Source organism: Gallus gallus, chromosome 10 (assembly GCF_016699485.2).
Source record: "Gallus gallus isolate bGalGal1 chromosome 10, bGalGal1.mat.broiler.GRCg7b, whole genome shotgun sequence".
NCBI classification, from domain to species: Eukaryota; Metazoa; Chordata; class Aves; order Galliformes; family Phasianidae; genus Gallus; species Gallus gallus.
Window position 1 is genome coordinate 2525746 of NC_052541.1, and position 24538 is coordinate 2550283.

General features: G+C 51.6%; 4 protein-coding genes and 1 non-coding gene across 20 annotated transcripts in view; 3 read left to right on the top strand and 2 right to left on the bottom strand.

Moving 5' to 3' along the window:
- The window catches only part of ARID3B (AT-rich interaction domain 3B), a 30971-nt gene extending 16132 nt beyond the window's left edge, over positions 1–14839 (bottom strand). The window contains exons 1-4 of one of the 3 annotated variants that reach the window (XM_046898872.1): positions 14724–14839; positions 11816–12486; positions 2978–3049; positions 1797–1869 (exon numbers count right to left, since the gene is read on the bottom strand). In XM_046898872.1, the coding sequence (XP_046754828.1) occupies positions 1797–1869; positions 2978–3049; positions 11816–12397 (727 nt within the window). In that variant the 5' untranslated portion in view covers positions 12398–12486; positions 14724–14839. 3 annotated transcript variants of the gene reach the window in all.
- Positions 14840–15056: 217 nt separating this feature from the next.
- ACTG1 (Actin, gamma 1) lies at positions 15057–17056 on the top strand. Its single transcript, NM_001007824.3, has 2 exons — positions 15057–15097; positions 15523–17056. Exon 2 carries the CDS (start codon positions 15531–15533, stop codon positions 16659–16661), a length of 1131 nt encoding a protein of 376 aa, NP_001007825.1. The 5' UTR covers positions 15057–15097; positions 15523–15530; the 3' UTR covers positions 16662–17056.
- A 400-nt stretch (positions 17057–17456) lies between these two features.
- On the bottom strand, positions 17457–17565 carry MIR6703 (microRNA 6703). The gene has a single exon (NR_105574.2). It is a non-coding gene; the product is annotated as a microRNA 6703 (primary transcript).
- Positions 17566–17929: 364 nt separating this feature from the next.
- On the top strand, positions 17930–23080 carry UBL7 (ubiquitin like 7). Its single transcript, NM_001199748.2, has 11 exons — positions 17930–18018; positions 18167–18386; positions 18613–18732; positions 19355–19437; positions 19557–19641; positions 20087–20144; positions 20629–20762; positions 21181–21230; positions 21703–21870; positions 22001–22123; positions 22524–23080. The coding sequence occupies exons 2-11, from the start codon at positions 18203–18205 to the stop codon at positions 22659–22661; spliced, it is 1143 nt and encodes a 380-aa protein (NP_001186677.2). The 5' UTR covers positions 17930–18018; positions 18167–18202; the 3' UTR covers positions 22662–23080.
- Positions 22608–24538, top strand: part of SEMA7A (semaphorin 7A (John Milton Hagen blood group)) — a 34119-nt gene continuing 32188 nt past the window's right edge. For all 14 annotated transcript variants that reach the window (XM_046898954.1, XM_046898956.1, XM_046898958.1 and 11 more), the window contains exon 1: positions 22608–22776. Coding sequence is in view for 3 of the 14 variants with exons in the window: in XM_040706244.2 (XP_040562178.1) it covers positions 22741–22776 (36 nt within the window). In the remaining 11 variants the exon portion in view is untranslated. The remainder of the gene's footprint in view (positions 22777–24538) is intronic.

Consider the following 24538-nt stretch of genomic DNA (forward strand, 5'->3'; position numbering starts at 1 on the left):
CCACTTCGGAGGGCTCTCAGAACAAGGCAGCTGTTCAGCCTGGTTTGTTTTAGGATGCTTGCTTGGCATGTAAAGGGAGGGGAAGAGAAATTAAAGTCTGAATGGCACCTTGGGATAACTTTGCTGTAGAAGCCTCCAGATTTCTGGAAGCAGCAGAATGCAGGCTCACTCCCTGCAGTATTTCCAGACCCCCTGGCAGAAAGCTGGCAGCTCACTGTGTCTCTCCCCCACGGGTGGTACGGCTCTTATGTTTCATTTCCAGCTCTCTCACAAGAGAGAAAACAAGGGAGCTTCCAGAAAACAAATACACTTGGAAATGCCCAGATGATTAAAAGCTCGGCTCCTCCAGCAGCCAGCTGGTGACAAGCTCAGCCCCTGCACTGGGAAGGTGTCAATTATAAATAATTAAAAGGCAATAGGAAGGAGATACTAAAGTATTAAGCAGATTTCTCTCTGGGCATCTGGTGGTTTCTATTGCTGCCACTCAGACCCTTCAGATTGTCTTGTATGTCAGTCATCCCAGCCCTCACATTAATACGTGAGCTCAGGTTAACATTTGCAAGCAAACTAATTAAGCCTGGTTATGGCTGCACGCAGGAAAGCCAGAAACATCGCCAAAACTCATCCCCAAATTTTCAACGACTTGGAAGCAAAACCTCCACAAGCATTTTGGAACAAGGAAATTCAGAAAGGTCAGCTGTCAGCTCCAGCCATGCCAGGACAGGAGGACATGGGTATGAAGAGCGCCTGCTTGCATTTCCCCTTGGGGCAGCCCTTCTGCTTGTGCCCTAGCACAGAAGGGGATGCAAGCAAAGATGGCAGGCTTCAGAAGGCCAACTGGAAATAAGACTCCAGTCCAGTGGCAGATCACCCTTTTGCCTGCTCTTCACACTTACCTCCTGAACTCATAAACTTTTTGGAAACAATAAAACGGACCATGACACAATTTAGCACTCTGTGTCAGGAGAAATCTTGGTCGGACGGGTTGGACAGGCTCAGCATGTTTGGAGAGGTAAAGGAAACAGCACTGCAAAGGATTTACCAGAAATTCAGACACAGGTGATCAATGTTTCCCCGTGGGCTCTTCGTTTTATACAGCACCATACTTTTATGTGTTTCTATTAAGAATACTTTGTAATGAGGGAACCGAACTTTGCTATCTAGAGGGTAGGAAGACTTAAAGATAGCTCAGCTGAGCTGTTTCACACATGCACTGCCATCCTTGGAACTAGGAGAGACGCAAGGTGCTGACACCATCAGAAGGAATGTGAGAACTTCTTTGAACAGTTTGCTCCTGCACTCAGTTACACAGGTTTACTACATGGAAAACTGACACGTTGTGAATCTTTTTTTTTCCCCCAGGCCTCAGATTGTGAACTCTAGATGGTGTGTGAACGCCTTCACACTCAGCTTCCACACAATGAAGTAGAACATGAGAAGATGTGTGACGGTGCCACCTGATTCTGTGCTGCCCCTTATTCTGAAGGGGAGATCAGAGAATTCTCAGTGCAGCTCAGTCCTTGTCGAATCAGGTTTTTGGGGGCACCTTTGGTGTTAGGTAGCAGTGATGGAAGAGAAGGAGCATCTGTGAAATTAAATTACAGGGCAGAAGAATTCTTTCCTACCGAGCCCATGATTTGCCAAAGTAAATACCCCAAGACTTACCACCCCTGCCCTTCCATCTGATCTGCAGGTTCAAGGGCTGGATTTGTTCTTCCAAATGCAGGAGGCAAGAATTCAAACTGCAGCAGTAATCCCTGTTTAACCGTATCGAGTTCATACAAAAGCTCACTCACCCCTCTTCTGCATGAAGATGAAGAGGTCATCCAGGAACTCTTTCCGTTCAGGGTCACTATCCAGTTCATAAAGCTGTTGGGGGGAAATAAGAATGAAGGCACTGTCCACAAGGAGACGGATAGAGCAACATCAGCCTCCTCCAACGGGTCATCTGGTGTTTGTTCTGGGGGAACAAAGGGTAACCACAGGCAAGGAAGGATAGAGCTTTCCTGGAACTAGTAATGCCTGGCAGGAAAAGCTCCTCTGAAATAAGCCAGAAAGCCTCAGTATGAATAATCAGCCTGGCACCACTTTGCTGCAGAAACAGTTTTACTAAAGGCTTCAAAACCCAAGCACTTCCATCAGTTCCTTAGGAAGCTTATTCCACACGAGAGGTACTGCATGCTGGTCTTATCTGCCGGTTCTTCAGAAGGGGCAGATAAAAGCATCATCACCTGCACAGAAAATCCACTGGTCTCTTATGTGGCCTCTGAGGCCACAAGGTGACAAACTGGAAGGGCTGTGGCCAGTATTGCTGCGAGGATATCACACAAGACAGAGGACAACGCTGTAAAAAAGCACCATTTAATTCCTTCTTGCTTGCACAGAAGATTTTGCAGAACTCCACGCACTTTTTTTTGCTGGCTGTAGCTACTTTGGTGGAGCAGATCAACAGAAGAGCAAAGATTCACCTTGGGGAAAAACGCATTTCAGTTTCTCTGTAAGTGCTGCTAGCTACTCAGCACTCATCTAGCCCCAAAAAGGGGCTTCGTGGCTTCATTTCCTGTGAAGCACTGTGCTTTCTCACACGCCCGAGCTCTGGGAAGATAACACACCGCTGTATTTGCAGAGCAATTAGCTGCACCCTTTCAGAAAGCCAGCTCAGTTCAAAATGAATTCCTCGAGCTGATGTGACACATCGCTGCCACATTCAGATCTATTGCCACAGTGCTAATCGGGCTCAAGAAACAAAATACTCTTCCCCCGGCCAGAGAAAGTATTGACTGAGATTTTAAGTGTTAGAAATGCAGTTATAAAGGCTGAACTCAAACTACATTCCAGTGATCAGAGGCAAACTAGCCCAGCTCTGCAGGCAATCTGAGCAACAGGGAGGGCTCGGCAGCCACCCTCTGCCACGGGGCAGGGAAGGAACACCCCCCATCCATCCCTCCCTCCCCCAGATCCCCACGATCAGACTGACCTTGGCAAAGTCTCGTGAAATTTCTCTTCCTCGGCATCCATCACCTTCATCACTCCAGGTCACATTGCCGTTCTGGGGGGGAGAAAGGAATGAAAGGCTGAAGGAGCGGTTTAGGAAAGGCTTTGTGGACAATTCCAGAGAGCCTTCAAATGTGCGCTTATGGGCACGAGCATATGCAAAGGCAGGTAAAGGCTGAGGCATGGAAAGTGGCAGGTGCTTTGCCAGAGCGAGGCTGAACAAACACCAAACAGAGGCACTGCTTTGGCTCTCCACGTCCATCTTTTCACCCAGTGCACACCCTAAAAGCCTCCTGAAAGCCACCCTGAAAGACACGGCCGTTAGCCAGCTATCCCTGCTCACACGGGGCTCTCCTGCCTTTGTCAGCCAGGTGTCACAGAACTGCCCCCTGTCATGCTCGGAGATGCCCTTCTGGCCTCCTCTTGCTTGCCTCCAAAGCAAAAAAGCTGAGCATGCCAGAGAGAAGTAGGGAAATAACACAGTGGGAATGCTTCTTCCCATCCCATACCCTTACTTCTGGATGCCACTGAACCCGGACTTCTCACACAGAAATGGTGATCCAGCTTTGCTGGGTTAAGCTTCACTCTTCTTAGGCATTACAAGGATTACTCTAGTTAGGCTTGTTCTGCGTGGTAATTCGTCATCATCCTGAGACCACAGCCAGGGTAGGAGACCAGCAGGGGAAGGCTCAGGCGATACGGCAGGACTGAGAATGTAAGAACGATCCTGAAAGCTGTACGAGCAGCTTTGAACAATAAACTTCACGTTAACACACGCACCAAAGGCCCTTGAGGGAAGAGCACGGCCAATTCCACCCAGCCAAGTGGCTTCGCCTGCCCTCTGTCCTGATACATGCACAGATCCTGAAGCGGAACGAGCCGGAGGTTCCAGCACAAAAATGCAGGTAAATGGCATGGGCGGCCCAATAGCTGAAATCCTGGGAGTCATCTGGTTGTGACACATACATCGAGTTAGAAAGATGAATAGCTCTCGTCAAGGCCAGGCAAAGCCACATCTCCCCCTTCAAAAAACACTGCAGCGAGCTGCCCTAATGCCTGCTGATTTAGTTTGAGCCAGTAATTCCTGCTGGAAAGTCAATTATCCAGCGAGTCCCATCAACTGAAAGATATTTAATGGGGGATTATTGCCACTTCTGTTATGTCAGCTGTTTATTACAGCAGATCAATTCCCAGCCCTCTCTAGGAAGAGATCTGAGGGCCGGTTTTGTTCACAGGAGGATTCATCTGGGTGTCCTTCGCTAGCAGAGATTAAAAACGCCGGGTTTGGGCTAATTATGGTGACATCCAGCTGCTCCTAAAGCCCCACTGCCTTCACACAGGCCAACAAACCCATGGTAACAGAAGAGACGAGCCAGCTTCAGCAGGCAGCAGTCACTGTGCATCCCCAGCTTCACACAACCCAAGACGAAATGGTTTTAGAGGGCTGAGCTGCTCTCTCCTCAAGCACGTACGTGGACACACATTCAGAGGGCAAAGCCATTTGTAGTGTTAAAGGCTAAAGGGGTGCTCCAAGAAGCCAAACTCTTGTTTTCATTGGGCCCTCAGCTCATGCTGAGAGCTTATTCCGCTACATTTAGGATGGGGACGGAGAAGGGAAGGGAGCTTAAAGGAGACAATTCCCTGCCACCAGTGCGTTTGAACTTGGTAGAAATCAGAACTGTCTATGGGATTACAAGACTTCAGGAGCTATTCTGCTCGTTTGCTTTGAAGAGCAGGTAATTACAATAAGCCACGAGGTTAAGTGCTGATACACAAAATGCCCCCTTGCTTTGTGCATCCACACGGTGAGGGGCTTGAGAGCACAGACTAATGCTCATCACGAGCTAACTAGTGAAAGGAGCTTAAAGCTAGCCAAAGCCATCCGTGTTTTGCCATATGCCCAGAAAATTGGTTGGGATGGATATCACCTGGCATGACACGGAGTGAAGCGAGGTGAGACACGGCGGACAGCATTAGCATTTCCTCTTGTGACAGCTGGGACAGTTTGAAGGCAGGTTGCTGCCCCACGTTAAGCCATTAGGAGAGATAAGGAGAGCGCTTCTCACCCAGCCTGGTATCAATCAGCATGGAGACAACCCGGCTGCCTTCCCACCCATCCGCTCCAGCAGCCATGGACGAATATCTCCAATCCCTCCACCTGAAGCACTGCGAAGCCCCGCTGTCCCTGGGTTCAATGGGTTAAAAAGCACCTTCCCTGGGGTTATGCTGCTTTTATTACAGGCTAGAAATGCTTCTGCCCCTCTCCACACGTGGCTGCCAAGCCCCCCACGCTGCGGCTGGGGACGTGAGCACAGGTTTCAGTGCACGGTGGCAGAGCAGCCAAGCATTGGGCCAGCACGAAACGTCAGCTCAGCAGCCAGGGAATAAAGCCTTATTTATTCAGAGAGTGGTGTAAGCACCGGCAGACACTTTCCCAGGCCTCAGCTTTCATCTTGAGGACTGTGCACGCCGAAACCTTTGGGTCTGTGCCAAGGCTACAATCAAAGACCCCAAATAGCAGCAGGGGCTGGGACAGAGACTCAAGCACAACCGTGCACGTCAATCCCTCCAGAGCCATGGGAAGGTACAGATGCAAGAGGTGCCCCATTGGTAGCATAAAACACGTTTTGCACAGCAACAGAGCCCGGAGGAAGCTTTGGTATCACGCTTCCCCCCTCCATTCTGCCTAGGAAAACAAAGTTGCCCTTCGGTGAGCAGCCCTCCTCTGTAGGAGCAGCAGGAACACGAGAAATCAATATATCCTCACAAGTCATTAAAAGACCTTTGTATAAGTCAGGCAATAGTAGCAGGAAGGAAAAAACACCGCTCAGAGAGGCAGGTCGTTCTCTGGGGAGAGCCCTGCCTCTCCCTGCACTGCTTCACGTCGGGGGAATTTGCTGATGTCTGACAAACAGCCGTTTCCATCGCAGTTGTGTCACGGCAGGCAGCATTGATCCTGAGCTGCTTGCAGGAAAAGGCAGCAGGAGCAGCTGTGGTGCCCTGAGCTTGCTGTCCTCACTGAGCACCCCGTGCCCAGGGCCGGCTCGGGGCCACGCAGCGCTCCCCGAGAGGCTGCAGCCCTGCCTTCAGAAGCAATTATATCTGCAGCTATTTTAGGATTACTCCCCAACCACCTGGAATATCTTATTAGTGGGAAGCTCAGATGTCCAGAGCAATTTTGGTTTCCAATCCCACATTCAAAAGCCCAGGGTTAACCCCTTCCTCCAAAGCAAGAGCTACCGAGCGGATGAAATGAGAGCAACAAACACTCCCCCACTTTGTCCAGTGCATTCTTTCGAGGACAAAATCCTTGAAAGAGAGCAGCCTGAGCTCCTGCCTGCAGGACAGCTGCTTCTCAAATGGACCACCAAACACCATGCTCGATAGAAATGGAACATCAAGGCTTGCACAACAGCTCAGGTAGCCTACCGAGGTTAATTAAACCAGAGAGAACCCGCTGGAAAGAAGAAAAAACCTCCTGGAATGTAATACAAAGTCATTCTGCACCTCCCTTGCTGCAGACCTACGGTCCCAACACTGCTTCCGGGCCAGAGATCTGCTGCAATACCCACTTAGGGACTAGGCCAAATGTAGTGGGGAAAAAGAAAGCCCCTCCCCTACCCCCTGGGTTAACTGAAAGCACCGAGTCAATGAAAAGGTACAGGGGCAGCAATTTCAGGATTACCAGGGAATCCACCGAAATTCCTTTTGTGGGCAGAGTTAAGCCTTAGGAAGTGAAACAGATGCTGTTATAAAGAAAACTGTTGTACTACAAAAACACTGATAAGATCAGGACTACTGCCCTGAGCTGCAAGTTCTCAAGCACGGAGAAGCGGGGCGTAATTACTGCGGACATGGGCTGCCTGGTAAAGCCCGGCTGCAATTGGAACAAGCCCTTCCCACTGCTAATAACAGAGCTCAATTCAGTATCTACGGCCTCAGAGATTGCTTTTGAAAACATTTTAGTGATTCCAGGAATGGCAGGGAGGATGGGAAAACATGGAAAGACAAAGAAAGAATGGAGCGAAGCGAACCCATCAGCCCTTTTTATGAAGTTCCTTTTGTGCTCCCAAAACCCAGCGCTGATAGCACCAACACAATTCCTTGCAAAACAGGAATTCACTTCCTCATCCGAAAGGAAAAGTCGGGCTCTTTGTGAATGATTCCTATTCACAAACACCCGGAGGAATTAACTAAAACCTCAGTGACAAGAAGAGCTGCTCAGTGCTACGTGGCCAAGGGAAGAGAAATCCTCACTGCCACGAGAGATTCTCAGGTTCGTCCCGAGGTGAGAAAGCAGAAGTACAGGAGTACAACACATTGGAACTCATCCCACCTACCAGCTCCGGTGCTAACTAGGATATCTATACATTGGCACCGGAGGAGACAAGCTGCAACTATTCCTAGAGATAAATTTAGTGCCTGAACGGATCCTAAAATGAGCCATATCGTCCTCAGGGTAGAAATGAGCTCCTTACCCTGCTGCCAGATAGAGCACAGCTGCTGCTGCTGTGCATGGCAGCCTTGATGAATGCCACGGAACTGACCTGTGTGATGAAGATTTGGGGCAATGCCCTGATGTCTCATGCAAGCTGTTCATCAGCTGCTGCCAGGAATGGAGAAGGCAAGGGATGCCCCTTCCCACTTACCTGCCAATTTAAGCAAGACTCTGCACCTCTTCCAAGTCTCTCCCCTTGAGTCAAGCTTGGTTGGCACGATCAGCAACTAACTCCAGGATTTCTACACTGAGAGGAAACGTCCCCACACACAACCCACCTCCTGAGCTCAGCTCTCCACAAAACCAGCCCCAAAGCCCCACATCTCAGCACCTTTAGCCCGGGGTCAGGACAAGCCCAGGGGCTGTTTCTCTACAGCGCTTCAAACAGACACGTGAGACTCCTTTCCAAGGCTGGCTATAGAAAATGCATTCCCCCTTGATTTATGCCCACGGCTCCGTTTTCATTCTGAGTACGGACACGAGCATACAGGAACCTCTCATTTTGTGTGACAGCACTGGAAGTCACCTAAATCTTCAGTCACTGGCTGAAAACCTGGCTCCTGCAGTCATTAGCACAAATGGCTCCTTGGTTCTCCTCTCCCTTATGTTAGTTGGTGTGATAGGTATACCTCCTTTAACCACAATCTTGCTGCGCTCCAGCAACGCTGCTGCACTGTAAGCTACAACAGCAGCCACTATCACAGGGAGGAAGACTTCACCAGAACAAACCTATACTACACATTTCAGGAGAAATAGCAATCCACAATTTAAAAACCCTATCTGCTCTTACGGAAAGATGGCTTTCAACAACCAAGAAACCAAACATTTAACGTTCTCTGTCATTGAGACGGACTCCATCCGCTCCACCATAGCAAAGCAGAGTGACCCACATGCATGAAAAATCCAGCCCTGGATATCTCAGATCACCAAGAGGCAAGACGTGCACTGTCTGAGACTCAACGTTTCTGTACCTGGACCTTCACCCCCTCTGGATTAATGAGTATCTCCCGAGCAAGACCTCGATACGCACAACACTTGAGGCACATAGTTAAGGTGATGGAATCTCAGCCACTCGCTCATTCCTAGAGCCTAGAGCAAAAGCCAAGTAATTATTTGAAGCTGACTTATCTTAATAAACACCGTGACCTCTGTAAAAGTTTAGGTCAGGATTTTCAGGAGTGACCAGTGAGTTCTGAAACCCGAACACGAGCCAACCCTACGAGAAACGTACTGCTCAGAAAGCCAGCGACTTGCTCTGCAGCTACTTACCTTGCTGCACTTAGGGAGGCGTGAAATATCAGCTGATGCCTGAAAACCTCGGCTTTGTTTTTACATTCCACGAAGGAATGCAGGTACTAATGTGCATGCTGTAATAGCTGCCTTGCAAAATTACCCGTGCCAAGTGCTGCACGCCAGCCCCAGGTGGAAAGGAGTTGGAGCAAGAGGCATAGAGGCAGAGGCCCCGGTCCTGCCTCGCTCTCCCGGGTAACCAGAGCCATTGTCAAGCAATGCGAGAGCCTGCGGGATGAGGACCCCCACCCCACCATCTGCTACAAGCAACGTTTGCACCCGCGGAATTAAAAGCTCATTTTTCTTCAGGGACAGACAACGTCCCCAGCACCCTTTGGAGGAAGGCCGGAGCTGGATCTGTGCAAGCTTTGAGCAGGATAAGGAGGGAGCTGAGCACACCCCCCTGCTCGTCTTTCCGGACTGCAACTCCCCGACAAGCAGCTCCACTCCCTCGCTGTTTTGTGCTGATGGGATTCCCACCGCCCCTGTGTCATAAGCTGAGCCAGCTCTTTTGTCTGCCAGCTTGTTCTACAATTATTTACTTGGCTGTCCGGGAGTGAATAGAGCCTGACTTCAGCCCTCTGCTGCTTTCCACTTTTCTGCTGCTTTCACACCTTCCAGGCAGTCTCAGCCTGATGCTTTCAAGATGCATTCTTCTCCAACACATGACTTTTAGGAGAACAGTTCACACTGAGAAGCAGCAGCAGAAGCAACTTTCACTTCTCTGCAAGCAACAGCCATTAAGCACACCACGAACGCTCCCAGGGCAGGTCCAGCTGGGAGCAGCACGTACTGACTGGCCATCAGCCTTCAGCCTCAGCTCAAGCTTGAAAAAACAATTCAGGAATCATTTGGGAAATGAAGTGGGGAGCACGGGCACTCCCGCACTTTGGTTTTTCTGCCCAAGCCAACCATTTTGGTCAAAGACAGAAGAAAAAGCCCACTGGCTTTAACGTATACATCTCAAACGCAAAACAAACAAACAAAAAAACTGAAGCAAGGCAGAATTTAATGGACTACCTCTGCAGATGGGTTCTCATTTTGTCTCCCCCCCCCCCCCCCTGCAGCCACAGCAGCCCCCCTACCCGCTCATCCCTCCCCCTCTCTGATCCCATATACTGCAGTTAAATTTTTACTCCCTGGTATGCAGACTCCGCTGGTGAATGCAAACAAGTAGATCTGCAATATTTACCCTACTCAAGGTGAATATACTTCACCAGCATCATTAATGCTGCCAGCCTCAATGCAGCCTTCTGAGCGTGCCCGTGGCGCCTCAATAACATCAGTGAGCTCCGAGAACACTTGCCTTGCTGACCCCAGCAGAAGGACGTGCTGTTGTTTTAAGTTTTGCTTCCTTTGTGCACCTTGGCTTTCACGTAAACTGGCCTGAAATCAGAGCCACGCAAGCTGCAATCCACTACCAAAACACTGTTACCTAAATGCTACAGAACTGGGCCAAAGCGGCCGCCTCGGTATCAGCTCACAGCGCATCAGTTATATAAAGGCTGCTCGGACAATATTGTTTTGCTGTTCCACATCTGCTAAGGGCAGATCTAGCACGCATGGAGTCATTTGTCTTCCTGAACAGGGCAGGCAAGCTAGGAGCCAAGCCCATCCGCTACAATTCACAGGACCCTCACAAGACAGGCAAGCAGCGCAACAAAGCACAATGACATACTTGTTGGCACCCACCATGCCACCAGTAAAAACAGCCACAAACCAATTCCAGGTTTATCTTCCAGCCTGACCCCCTAAAACCAGAGTCGTGACCACCCTTCTCCGCCCAGAGCCCAGAAAGAGGAAGCTTTTGTCAGCCATCAAGATCCTTGCAGATTCTGAAGCAGTTTCTGCAGCAACTGACCAACACGCCGCCCTCATTCCCCTACAACAGCACGAACAAACTCCTTTCACAGCAGCTCTCCGAGAAAACGTGGTGCCTGCTGTACCCTGTGCACCAGGACGGCTCAGCCAGCATGCTTTGCAGGCACCAGTGCCCTTCACCTGCCACACACATCCACGTTGGAACAAGCAAGCCAACGCAGGTTGGTGGGAGCAGCTCGGTAGGAACCTACAGGCTGCAGAAAGAGAAGTGGGAGAAGCAGCAAGGCTTGGGGAGGGCTTTAGCAGCCTCTCCTCAAAGCACTGCCCATGGCAGCATAAAACAAATCTCATGTGTGTGACCAGCAGCAAGCTTCCAAACGTTTATAGCCACCAACGAGCAGCTCCAGCCTCTATGCTTCATGTTTGCAAGAGGAGAATGGAAGAAAAACAGAACCCTTTTTGTCCATACAAGGTTTCTTAGCTCAGATTTGAAGCAAAACCCAGCTCTGTGCACACTCAGTCTAGCCTATGTAGGAAGGAGAGTTAAGTCCAATTTCGTTTTTAATTTTATTTAAATCATACAGTCCTGTGGCTCAATTTCAAATATAGGCTGTAAATGTCTCTGGAAGTCTGAGCAAATTAGCTCCGTAACAACACACCACACAAACACTGCATTAACTGACATACCTTTTTTCTAACAAAGAAAAGAATTATTGATCTCTTTCTTGCTGCCCACAACACAACACTAGCCAGACATCCAGCTGAAGTCACCGCAGTCAGGTCTTACACAAAGGGGTGATACAAAGTGTAGGTGAAATAGCCTGAAGAGAGATCATCAGGCAAATATCTGCACCAGAATAAACAGAGCACCAGTCCCATTCCGAATGGCACAGCAGCAACGATACAGAAGATAAATGAGAGGAAAACCACAATCCTCCCTCCACCTGTCCACACAGGTTCTTATAGATTCGGGCTGATCTATTATTAGCTAGAAATCTGCGTCTGTAAAGCCAGCTGAGCACCTGAGATCTCTCTTTATGAGAGAAAACCTGGAAGAGTGCACCAGAGAAGTCCACACATGCCCAGTTTTTGCCTCTTTTCTAAGGCATTTCCAAATAGCCAGCGCTTGTAACAGGCCACTGGGTTACAGAAACGCTCAGTCTGACTGCAGACAGCCCCTCTTATTCAGAAGGAAACAAAGTTAGCACCGACCTGTTTGAGCTGCTCATCCAATCTCCAGTTCTGGCGTCCAGACGGGGAGCCGGCATATGGCTGCTTAGTAGTGTCCTTACCCTGTTCTTCTTTGCCCTGCTGTCCCCTCTGGTGCCCTGAGGCCGGAAGAGGATTCGAGGTAGAGGCCACTCTTTGGTTGTGGTGGGCAACTTTGGGAGCGTGAAAATATTTCAGAGCGGAGCAGGATTCTTTTCCAGTCACATCAGCAGCATCCCCCAGATCTCCTCCTTCCAACCCCGCTTCCTCTTCCTCCTCATCTTCCTCCTCTTCCTCGTCCTCTTCTTCTTCTTCTTCTGGCTCTGAATTCATGCTGCTCTGATCGAAAGCCCGCGTGGCCCCGGCTGCGGGTGGGCCTCTGGCCAAGGGACCGACAGCAGAGCCGCCTGCTGCCCTGCCAGATGTGGCTGCCAGCACGGCCTGCTGCACGGCCAGCTGCTGTGTGTAGAGCAGCTGGGCTTCTCTCATCTGCCTCTGCTGTCTCTCCCTGGAATCCATCTGCAGAGGAGCCTGCTGCTTCTGCTGCTGCTTCTGCAGCTGCTCGACCACAGCTTCCAGCTTCATCCCGCAGTTTGCATGGCTGGGAAAAGAGGGGGGTGGCTTTGGCTTTATCAGGATGGGTTCAAGCCCCGACCTTGGGAGATTGGCAGAATCTGAAAGATAGACAAATATTTGTCCGTATGAATATAAAATGCTTTCATCTTTTCCCCAGGAAGAGGATAAATAGAGTGCAAAGCCAATACTCTTTCCTGTGCAGGAGACCGTGAAACAATCAGCTTCATGTTTAACAGCCTCAGGCTCCAACTTGCATTCAATTTTCAGACTGTTTAATTGTATTTTCAAGCTGAACACATTTGCTATAACCTCACTTTCGTATACCCCAAAGACAGCATCTGAAAATGCCTCGTCCCCGTCCCGGGAGCTCATTTACTGTCAGAATCCTCCCGCGCTAAGCTATTACTTTTGAAATACTGGGTTTAACTGTAGGGTTTGCTTCTTCTGAAAACACTACCTTAAAAGGAGATAGCCGGGGTGATAATCTTGACCATATTTCTATTAAGAAATGTGCAAGCCCATTGCATACCACTCATCTCTAAATTCCTTTACTTCACTGCTTTACTATGTTCTCAACGCTTCTAATGCCTTAAATGCTATATTTAGCCACGGCTTTTCCCAATGAGAGCGAGAAAAGAGTGAAGGAGAGATCACTGCAGCCTGAACCACAGCGAAGCACAGAGCAGCTCCTGCCCCCAGTTACAGAGTTGCCAGTGCCCTCTGAGCCCTGCCAGAGGTTTCCCTTTGACTTTCACAGCCAAAGGGCCCCCAAAGTGCTCCCAGATCCCTGTTGTGAGGCAGCACCAAGCTGCTCTTGGGCAAACACCACCAAAACACAGCACAGGGAGCAGCACAGCTCCGCTCTACAGCTCCCAGCAAGATGACTACGCCTTTATCACCCAACACTGGGAGCAGCCCACGCCTGCAGGACCTGCTGACAAAGACCATCTCGCTTAGCTTCTGCTTTTTTTAATGTAAGAAGATGCTCAAGCAGATCTCCCTCGCTGCCCTTCAAGGTTCACGGGTATCAAACTACAGCTGGGTGGGAGAAACAAAGGCAGGCAAACCACAAACAAGCCAGGGAGCCTCCTGGCCACCTCCCCCCGCACTGTTTACAACTAGCACCGCGTCAGGCCGACCCAAACCAAGCACCTGAAAAAGCGACTGTTCTGCTAACATCCATGTTCAAAATGGGTATATTTCTTCCTAAAACAAATACCCCAGCAGAAGCCTATCTAGAAGGGGAAGCTTCCAGCCTCCCTTCAGTAGCTTCAAGGCGCTCTGAGTGATCTTCTTGTGCAAAGTGCTTCATCGCCAAACTTTCTTCCCTGTGCTACCCAGCAGCTTGTCATCAGCATGAAAAACCTCCCTGACGCGTCTCTTTCATCTCGCTCACAACACGACAGCTTGCGAGTGCAACAACAGAGAGTGGATTAGCAGTGAGCGGCAGCAACGCATTACCTGGCAGCTGAACGCAACCTCAGGTTTCTCAGGCACAATGCAGCACCTGGCCCAACCCCACGCTCGTCTCCAGCAAAGCCACCAGGCACATGTTGCAAGAGGAACCATAAAGGGGGTGCAGCCCGGGTGCCTCATGGTAACGAGTGAGCCGATCCTGGGCGAGCAAACACAGCTCGGGTGCAGCACGCCTTGGTATGCGGCCGCCCTGCGCGTTCCCGACCTGTGACAGGTTGTAGCAAGATTTATGCAGAAATGAGGGCTCTGCACCAAGCTCGGGAGCTGCAGTCCGGATGGGGAAACACGCCCTGAGCAAGCAGCTAAGTTACGGGGGAAAGCGGGCAGCTTTAAGCCGAGAGGGAGACGCGGGTCTGGAAATAACTAATGGGGAGGAAGGCGGGCAGGGCTGTGGCGTGGCAGCACCGCGAGCTTTCACGCCCCATTTGCGGCTATTTGCCGACTTCCCGGCCCTTCGCCGGCCGAGGTGGGGGTGTCTGACTTTCAGGCCCCGACACGCCGCCCTTTGTGGGGGGGCTCGGAGCGCTTTAATTACAGCCCCTCGTCAGACGGAGCTGCCCGCGGGCCGTCCCAGCGAACCTCTACCAACAAAGCTGGGGCGGCGACAACGAGCCCCGGGCACCCAAAACCCCGGATCCGACTCTCCCAAACCACCCGGAGGGGCCGGGACCGAACGGCCCCACAGCCCGCTGCGCGCCAACGGCGCCCGGCCCCGCTCCGCGCCACCCAGAGACCTTCAGAGCCCGACGGCCGCGGCCCTCCACCTCCGTACCCCCCTTACCGGCCTCAGAACGGCCAAAACCGCCCTCCCCCCGCCTCAAGAGCTTCCCAACCTCCCGGAGAGGCTCGGGACCGTTACCTGCGGCGGGCCCCGGGCGCGGTGGCTGCCGGCCCGCTTGGCGCGGCCGCCTCGGCTCTGCCCGCAGTACAGCGCAACGCAGCACAGCCGCTGCCCGCCCCGGGCCGCCCCGCCTCAGCCCGGCCGGAAACGGCGCGCGGGGGGCGGTGCCCAGTAACGGAAGCGCTCGCCTCACTTCCGGGTACAGGCCCAGCAACAGAAAGGAAGGGCGCAGCCGGAAGGAGAGAGAAAGAGGCGGGAGCGGAGGGAGAACGATAGCCAATGAAACGGCGAAGTGAGCAGCCGCTTCCGGTTCCGGGGATAGAAAAGAGGGAGCGCGGGGTGGGGCCGAGCACTTGCGGGTGAGACAGCATTCGGGTGGAGTTGTCGTGCAGGTGAGGGCTGAGGTGATGTTGGGCCTTCGCGTTGCTCCTCGTGTTTTTGCTGCTCTCTTTGCTTCTTTAACCCTTGGCGGTGTGAAGGAGGATGCTCAATGCTGGGGTCGCCCTTTGTTTCCTCGGGTGCGGGAGGGAGGGGCTGCACGTATGGTGGGGCTGCCTCACATCTCTGAGGGGAGGGAGGAGGAGGTGGTGGGCCCGCTGCCCTTGGCGTCCCTTTCCTGTAGGGAAAGGATAAATAACCGTTATGGCTATATAGTATTTTTTTTCTCTTATTCCTCTGGGGACACGTTTCCAAGTCATCTCAGGGCCTTCTCTATTGTATTATTTCTTTCCATATCTCTAGTGCATGGGGGTAGGTGTCTGGCCCCTTGATGGCCCATTGCCCAGTGTGATCTTCTCTTTGTCCTCTCTCACTCCAGGCCCAATCATGGCAGATGAGGAAATTGCTGCCCTGGTGGTGGACAATGGCTCTGGTATGTGCAAGGCAGGCTTTGCTGGGGATGATGCCCCCAGGGCTGTGTTCCCTTCCATTGTGGGACGCCCCCGGCATCAAGGTGTCATGGTGGGTATGGGGCAGAAGGACAGCTATGTGGGAGATGAAGCCCAGAGCAAGAGGGGAATCCTCACCCTGAAGTATCCTATTGAGCATGGCATTGTCACCAACTGGGATGACATGGAGAAGATCTGGCACCACACCTTCTACAATGAGTTGCGTGTTGCTCCAGAGGAGCACCCTGTCCTGCTTACTGAGGCCCCGCTGAACCCTAAAGCCAACAGGGAGAAGATGACCCAGATCATGTTTGAGACCTTCAACACTCCAGCTATGTACGTGGCCATCCAGGCTGTGCTGTCCCTTTATGCCTCTGGTCGCACCACCGGCATCGTCATGGACTCTGGGGATGGTGTCACCCACACAGTGCCCATTTACGAGGGCTATGCTCTGCCCCATGCCATCCTGCGTCTGGACTTGGCTGGCCGTGACCTGACTGACTACCTCATGAAGATCCTAACAGAGCGAGGTTATAGCTTCACCACCACGGCTGAGAGGGAGATCGTCCGTGATATCAAGGAAAAGCTGTGCTATGTTGCTCTAGACTTTGAGCAGGAGATGGCAACGGCTGCCTCATCCTCCTCCCTGGAGAAAAGCTATGAGCTGCCGGATGGGCAGGTGATCACCATTGGGAACGAGCGCTTCCGATGCCCCGAGGCCATCTTCCAACCTTCCTTCCTGGGCATGGAGTCCTGCGGCATCCACGAGACCACCTTCAACTCCATCATGAAGTGTGATGTGGACATCAGGAAGGACCTGTATGCCAACACCGTGCTGTCTGGGGGTACCACCATGTACCCTGGCATCGCTGACAGGATGCAGAAGGAGATCACAGCGCTAGCACCCAGCACCATGAAGATCAAGATCATCGCCCCACCGGAGCGCAAGTATTCTGTCTGGATTGGTGGCTCCATCCTGGCCTCCCTCTCCACCTTCCAGCAGATGTGGATCAGCAAGCAGGAGTATGATGAGTCTGGCCCCTCCATTGTCCATCGCAAGTGCTTCTAGAGGGGCTGCTGGCAGTCACCTGGGGCGTACCCACAGTGGGGCAGGCATGGGAGGAGGTGTTGCAGGCTTGTCCTTGGGAGCTCTCCCTTCAGCTTGGACCAGTATTGTTTGACTGTTACTTATTTTACGTTCTAATTTGTTGAGGTACTGAGTAGTAACATACGGTGTGCATTTTAATGGCCTTGCTCCAGTTTGGACCAGTTCGTGACTAGCTTTTTAGTGGAGAGAAATAGCAGCCTGTTGGCTGTGGTTCTGGGGCAGAAAGTAGATGAGCAGTTGTTCACATTTCCTATGTAGCACTAACAGGATGACACTAAAGTAGGTTCGTCACCTTTAGGTTTGTCACATCTGACTTGTTTGTAGGAAAGCAAATAAACTTAGGCTTAAAAGTGTAAGACTCTTTCTTGCTTTCTTTCGGGGTGGGTGTGCTTCAAGGGTTGCGTGGTATAAAGGCTTAGACTCAGTCCTGGACTTCAACTGTCTGCTTTGGAGTTTCTAAGTTAAGAAAACAAACTTAGGGTGACCCACTGCAAACCGTGCAGTGTCACTGTGTGAACTGGCTGCACGCAGACCATTTTAAGAACTGTTAGGGAGAAAACCTTGACTGGTATGCAGCTCTTGCAGCCCTTCTGTACTTTCATGGTAACTTGGCTTTATTTAGAACCTCTTCCTGTCAGAAAAATTAGTGTGCTGGCACAGGTTTTGTGATGAGAGGAGCCTCTCCTTTTTTGGGAGAGGGCCACAAGATGTGGCAGCAAGTATTCTCTGAGCTTACTCAGCTTAGGGAAGGGGGTTGCTCTTGCTGTAGCAACTTTGTGCTGTCCTACAGAGCTCTGCCTTGATAGGAAGAGCTGGGGGAAGGACAGCAGTCTGGTTTAAGTGGTGAAAGCTCATGCACTTGCAGCTGTTCATATGGAAATTGAAGGGGATGTGTCCCCATGGCCTGTTGACCTCCGGGCAGGCTTGCTGGGAGCTCAGCGTTGCTACGAGCCTTAGGGCTTCCAGTTCTTTGCTGGGCATCCTCCCTTCGCCGAGCTGCGGCTGACCGCCACTACACCCCTTCCCTCCCATCGACCCCGAGTGAGCCGGTGCTGCCGCGCTCCCGCCTTTAAACCCTCAGCCGGCCGCCCATTGGCTCGTTGTGCCGCCTCGTCGGCAAGCCGGCCAATCGGCGGCTTCCTCTTATACCCACACCAAGCGGACTCCATTTCCCAATGAGCACCGCGTTTGGGGGCGCACTTCCGTTTCCGGTATGATGCCGGAAGAGCGACGCTGAAGGGAGGCCTGACCGGGGGAGCCGGTCGCGCTCCGCTTGTCCTCCCGGTGGGACGTGGCGGCCGCCTCTCTGTGGCTTCAGGTGTGTGCGTGAGGGGCTGAGCGCTCGGGTGGGAGCCTGGAGAGCGTCGTCGTGCGCTGCTCAGGGCTCCCCGTGCGAGCGCGGGGCCTGCGGTTCTTGAGGCGGCCGGGAGGCTGCGTCACCGCGCGTTGTTTTCCTCCCTTTCCAGGCCTCCGTGGGTCTGAGGTCGCTTCTGTGACCGGAGATGGCCGTGTCCGAGTGGCACATCGCGGTGAAGCTGGCGGACCAGCCTCTGGCCCCCAAATCCATCTTGCGCTTACCCGAGACGGAGCTCGGGGAGTGCCCCCTGAGCGGGTGCAGCATCTCCCACCTCAAGCAGCTGATCACCGGCAAGCTGCAGGAGTCCGTCCCGGACCCCGAGCTCATCGGTAGGTGCACGGGTCGTGGCCAAGTCCTGCCTTCCTCTTAGTGCTGCGGCCAGAGAATGCGGCTCTGCTAAGGGAGGGAGCAAACGGAAGCATTGTGAATCTTTGCTCCGGGGTTTTCCTGTGCTGCCGACCCAGATGCAGGCAGGGTGATATCCCCCGGTGTCCTCAACTCTTAAGGACCACAAACCATTCCTGGGCATGCTGTATGCGTTCATCTGTTTCATAGATCTGATCTACTGTGGCCGGAAGCTGAGGGATGACCAGACGCTTGATTTTTATGGCATCCAGTCCGGCTCCACTGTCCATGTCCTGCGCAAGTCCTGGCCTGAGCCTGATCAGAAACCAGGTGGGGAGGAGGTGCTGCAGGTTACCTTGGGTGTGAGGGACTGCTGCTCTCTGTGATGTGTTTCTAGGAGAATGGCGTGGGGTTTGGAGGTGGAACTGATCTGTTTGTTTGCACTCCACCATTCAAAGTGGTGAATGGGCATTACGTATCTTGCTGATGTCAGAAGTATGGAATGAATCATAGAATTGCTCAGGTTGGGAAAGGCGTTAAAGGTCATCGAGTGCAACTGCAACCTGAATATCCCTTCTTTAAGTAGCTCTGACCAATCTCAGTGTCTCATTAATACAGCTAGAGCCTTGTATGTGTCTGACTATAGAGAAAAACGGCCAGTTTAGAATTATTTCAGTGCATTTCCTTTTATGTATGTAAGAATACGTATTTTTTCTATGTCTGGAAGCTGGGAATGTGGCCACAGGCCTTTGTGGGCAGTTGCTTGTTAAGCTGCAGTAACAGCACTGGGGCAGTCGTGATCTGTATCCTTCCTTCCCAGACCAATTGAATTCAGGAGAATTAAAGAATCATTGCTGCTACTGCAGCTGGGAAGTCCAAGGAGGGCGTAAAATGGCTTGTGAAGCTGACAGAGGGAGAACCATGTTTTGATCTGTTGTTTTTCTTCCCTCAGAGCCAGTGGACAAGGTGGCAGCGGTACGGGAGTTCCGTGTCCTTCACACAGCCCTGCACAGCAGTCCTGCTTACAGAGATGCAGTGAGTGGGACTTTGTACATCACCGCCTCAGTGTCTTCTGTCTGACCCATCCCTAAAGAAAGACCCTTAGTGAAACCTAGCAGTGTGACACTGCTAATCAATTCTGATTTCTCTGGCAGGTGTTCAAAATGCTGGGGAACAAGGAGTCACTGGATCAGATCATTGTGGCTACTCCTGGCCTCAGCAGTGACCCAGTTGCTTTGGGTGAGTCCAGGTGTGATTCAGAGGATCTGGAGAAAGCCAAATAAGGATGGCTTTAAAACAAAGCAAATACTTCAAGATAAGTTAAACACTGAACCCTTTCTGAAAGTGTTTAGTTCCTGGCGTGAAGTGTGATCGCAATCTCGTGCAGCCATCTGGGGTGAGCTGGGTGTCAGGCTTGATCCTGCCTTAAAGTAGAGCTGTCTGCACCGAAGCACAGCCTGTGGGATCTGCTGGGAAAGCCCCACATCTCGGGGGTGTGGCTGTGATTTTAGTCTGTCTAAGAAGGCACAAAAGGTTTCTGAGAACAATAATAGAGTATTTCTGGTGTCTTTTCATGACTCATTTCCTGAAAAACAACTAATTTGCTTTTTTTCCCATGGCTGGACTGGCTCCTGTGTGTCTTGTATCCTGTCTCTTACTGGTCGTGTTTCCTGGTCTCTCCCAGGCGTCCTTCAGGACAAGGATCTCTTCTCAGTGTTTGCAGACCCCAACATGTTGGACACGTAAGTTCATATAAGCTGGCAAGGTGACTAAGCAGCTCCTTTGTAATCCTGTATAGGTCACTTCCCTCTGGGTGGGGAAAAGCATTCTGCTGCTGTCTGGCAGTACAGGTACACCAGGACAGAGATCTGGGGAAGAACTATTCCTTAGCAGCAGATGCTTTTATAAGCTCCTGTTGATGTAGTGGAAGCAGGCTCATCCTCAGCTCCACATTTGGTAGCTCACAGCAGAGAATTGCTCTGTGAGAGCATGCGGGAGATGTGTACAGTGGGAGGGTCAGCATGGGATAGAGAAGGATCCCTGTCTTGTCTGGCTCTGTGGGGAGGTGTTGTTGGATAGCTAAAGGCAGTATTGGGTCAAGATGGCATTGGCTCAACTGGTGCAGGTGGCTCTGCCATTTCTGCTGCAAGTTCTTTGCTAGCATCAAGCCACTCCTTCCTTAGTTTCTCTGGGGACACGATTTGTTCTTCCACCCTGTCTCTCCAGGTTAATACCGGCTCACCCTGCGCTTGTGAATGCCATTGTCCTTGTCCTGCATTCGGTGGCAGGCAGCACCCCGCTCCCAGCCCCAGAGACGTCCTCCCGTGGCATGTCCTCTGGCTCCTACCGTGACATGCCTGGTACGTTCAGCCTGTGGCCATGCAGATGTGGGAGGGAGCTGCAGAGATGGTGTGCTGTAGCATTTGTTACAGGCAAATCAGTATTTTACTGACTCAGGGCTGAAAGAGAAAAGAGGTCTGGGTACCTGAGCTTGGAACGTGCTTTGTGGTTTGATAGATTGCACTGAGAGTGGCTTGTCTGGTGCAGTTCAACCTCAGGACCTCTCTGAGCTGTGTGTCACCACTGTTGGTAGCAGATTGCTGTGGCCTCTGTTCCCACAAGTGGTGGGCCTGAACTGTCTTCCGCTGACCGTAGCAAGTGAACTTGTTAGTGCTGAGCTTGGCTGTGTGACCAAAGCCTTCACTGGGTTCTCATCTGGTGCCTGCTTCCTGCCAGCATCTGGTGTTCTGCCTCTGTTGAGTCTTCTTTCTATTACAGGTGGTTTTCTGTTTGAAGGTCTCTCTGATGATGAAGATGACTTTCACCAGGTAATTCACAGGCTGGATTGGGTGGAACAGCTACTTTGGATTTGTGGTAATGGTTTTAACTTGGTAGCCCTTAAAGACTCTAAAGGTTTCCTGTATAATCTCATCGGCAGCATGAGCATCTGTGGCTCATTAGGAGTTCATTAAGATACTGTATTAATAATTGTGGTATGCTTGAGTGCTCTGCAAGTTAGGATTTTTCTCAGCCCTGAAATAGGGTCACAGAAGAAAGAAGCACAACTCAGTAGCTCTTGCCATCAGAGTAAACACCTTTTGTATTCAAACTGCTGCAGAGCCGGAGTTGTGCATAACTGATGTTGTGTTATTTCAGCAGAGGGCACTCCTTACAGAGCAGTGTCTAATTGGCAGGTGTTTCTTTTTAAAAACTAGGGAAGGGATCCCTAGCGATAAGCACATAAGCCAGATCTTAATGGGATGTGGCCACTGACACCAGAGGTCTGTTTTCTCCATGCAGAGCACAAGATCGACGCCATCCAGCAGCACTTCTGGTTCCCGCCCAGCTTCTCTTGGTTACTCTGGGGCTGCTGGACCACGACCGATTACCCAGAGTGAGCTGGCAACTGCACTGGCACTGGCCAGCACGCCAGAGAGCAGCTCCCACACACCAACCCCTGGTACCCAGGTACAGCACCAGCTGGGGGTGTCCTCCTGCCCTGTAAAGCCAGCACTTGACTGCGTGCAAGCCCTGTGTGGACCCTGGTTCCTGCAGCAGGTGCTCTTCTGAGCTGTATACAACTTGTCTCTCTCACTAGGGTCACTCCTCTGGGACCTCCCCGATGTCATCCAGTGTCCAGTCAGGAACACCCATCACCAATGACCTCTTCAGCCAGGCCTTGCAGCACGCCCTGCAGGCCTCAGGGCAGCCCAGTCTGCAGGTCAGTGTCTCGGCTTCTTCTTTTGGGAACCCATGAAAGCTCCTTATCACACTCAGCACTGCAGGGTAGAGGTGACTCTTCCAGCTATCTGCTGTGGCAGGACTTCAAGTTGGAAGGATCGTCACTGGTGAAGAGCTTGCTTTAGGTGGCATGATAGATGTGTGCAGAAGGACTGGGTGGAAGTGGGAGAGATGGGCTGGTGGGTTTAGGGTGTTACCAGCAAGACTTAGAACTTTCAAGACCTGTTTGCACATTTGGAATTGTGCTTGTGAGCTAGAGAGATGGGAGAAGATACAGATAGAGAGATCTGCATGGTAGAGTGGGCTTTGGAGAAGGCTGGTTTTTTTTACTGCTTGGACTCTCACACCTACCCTTAGCTTCTTTTGTTTCCTGTCTGTAGAGCCAGTGGCAGCCACAGCTTCAGCAACTACGAGACATGGGCATACACGATGATGAGCTAAGTCTCCGGGCCCTGCAGGCTACTGGAGGGGACATTCAGGCTGCCTTGGAGCTCATCTTTGCTGGTGGGGCTCCCTAGCTCTGGGCAGGAGGGGCTGGACCACTGTGTGGCACTGACATTCCTCGGTCTGGGACTCGACCCCAAAGATCTCTGGGGAATGGAGCAGCTGAGGTGGCTGCTCCTATCCATGCAGGTGGGTTGTGGGCTCCTGTTTGAGAGCACGGGGCAAGCTGAGGACAGTTCCTCCAGCTCCTGTGATCTCTCTCCAGCCTTCTCCCCGTTCCAACCACCATTGTTGTGACCTCAGAGCTTTGTTCAGCACGGAGAAAAATGCAGCTCTTATGTGCTGAGAAGACGTAGCGTGGTTCTGCAGCCTTAGATCTGGTGACGTCCTATTGCCTGCTGTTTCATTTCTGCCCACTGACATGCCTCAGGCTGTCTCCTTTTGCTCTTGTGCTCCCTCCCCGTGTTTGACTGTATTAAATGGACTGTATTCACTTGCCTGTTGTTTGGGTTGTGGTCCGTGCTTAGATTCCAAATCTGCAAGGCAGTGCATGCTTTTTGTGTCCTGGAACCTGGACAATGTGGTCTGCCTGCTGTAGGGCTGTTATTTCAGCAGAGGGCACTCCTCTTACAGAACAAGATGCTGGCTCTGTCCACGAGCTGCCAGAAGACCACTGTGTTGGGACTGCAGCTGATCTGCCCAGCCTTCCTCCTTTACTTAGGCCTATAAAGAACTCATTGTGCTATAGATTCTTGCTGAGAAGGTGGCCCAAAGAGCACCACGTCTCCTTTTCAGCAGAAACGTTTCTATATTCTTTTGCCTTGGGCAAAGCTGGTGCACTGCTGCAAGAACCAAGGTGTAGGAGTTCATGGCCACCACAAGGTGACAGTAGAAATATGACAGGCCCAAGACAGGGTCGAGGCAGGTGCTGAAGATTGCAGGGTGCTGCCAGTGACTCAATGGGAGAGGCGCATTGTTTCTAACACAGTGGCTGGTTTGTTGGGTTGCAGCTAATATTTTCCGAGGTCTCTTCTATTTCTGGGAGCCATGTTTGAAGTTCTCATGAACTGCCTACAAAGGCAATCAAATGCACTTGCCTGTAATTAGTCGGTGGGAGCTGAGACAAATAGGAGCCAGAGGTAGACCTGGCGTCGCTCTGAATGTACCATCAAGACTGACAGAGCATGAAAACGGGAGCTGCTTTGCCTGAAGTGCCACCACGTGACACTAGGGAAGCTCAGAGCAGAGAATGGTCCCTTACCTTCAGGCTACCTGTGTTCCCCTCTAATTCCTTTCTTAGCACAACTGTCGTCTGTTGAGACGATCTCAGCTATCGCAGAGCAAACGCTGGATTGTTCTGTCCAGGATGGCTTATTGACTGATTGAGTTTAATCCTGTCTGGAGGATTATGGCTCCCAGGAGGAGAGAGACTGTGTTTATTTTTCAATATGCAGGGGATAAGATCTGATGAGTATCAGACATCTCGTGACTTTCCTAACTTGATACACCCTTCCTGGTTACTGCCCTCATTTACCTGCTTTGGAAACCCATTCCAGATGATGACTGTCATTTTGCACATACAGAAACTGATTACTTTACTCCCATCCCTGCTGCCTTCATTCCTTGCTTTGCTAGGAATGGGTAGCATATGCAGAGCACCCTCCCTCCCTTTTCTGCTGCGGAGACAAGCCCTGCTGTCAGCCCTCAATCCTCCCAAGGCTGAGGATTAGCTGTATCGCAGATGTCGTGGTGATGCTGGAGCTGGGAGCCACAAAGCTCCCCCAGACCTGCATAGGGCTGGCAGGGCTTGCTTTGGGACTGCTTGCTTGCCTGTGCCCTGTCAAGTCTCAGCTCAGACTGGGAACAGCTTGGGGCCATCGGTGTCCCCAGATGGTCTTTCTTTTGTCTTCCCTTGCTCTTAAGATTTGATCACTTCGACTAATGTGTTGTC

Bases quoted from the DNA above. Each gene is read 5' to 3' on its own strand.
- ACTG1 (NM_001007824.3), top strand. From the start codon at position 15,531: ATGGCAGATGAGGAAATTGCTGCCCTGGTGGTGGACAATGGCTCTGGT.
- UBL7 (NM_001199748.2), top strand. From the start codon at position 18,203: ATGGCCGTGTCCGAGTGGCACATCGCGGTGAAGCTGGCGGACCAGCCT. The intron at 18,387-18,612 runs GTAGGTGCACGG...TCTGTTTCATAG, and splicing joins CCCGGACCCCGAGCTCATCG to ATCTGATCTACTGTGGCCGG. The intron at 19,438-19,556 runs GTGAGTGGGACT...TTTCTCTGGCAG, and splicing joins GTCCTGCTTACAGAGATGCA to GTGTTCAAAATGCTGGGGAA.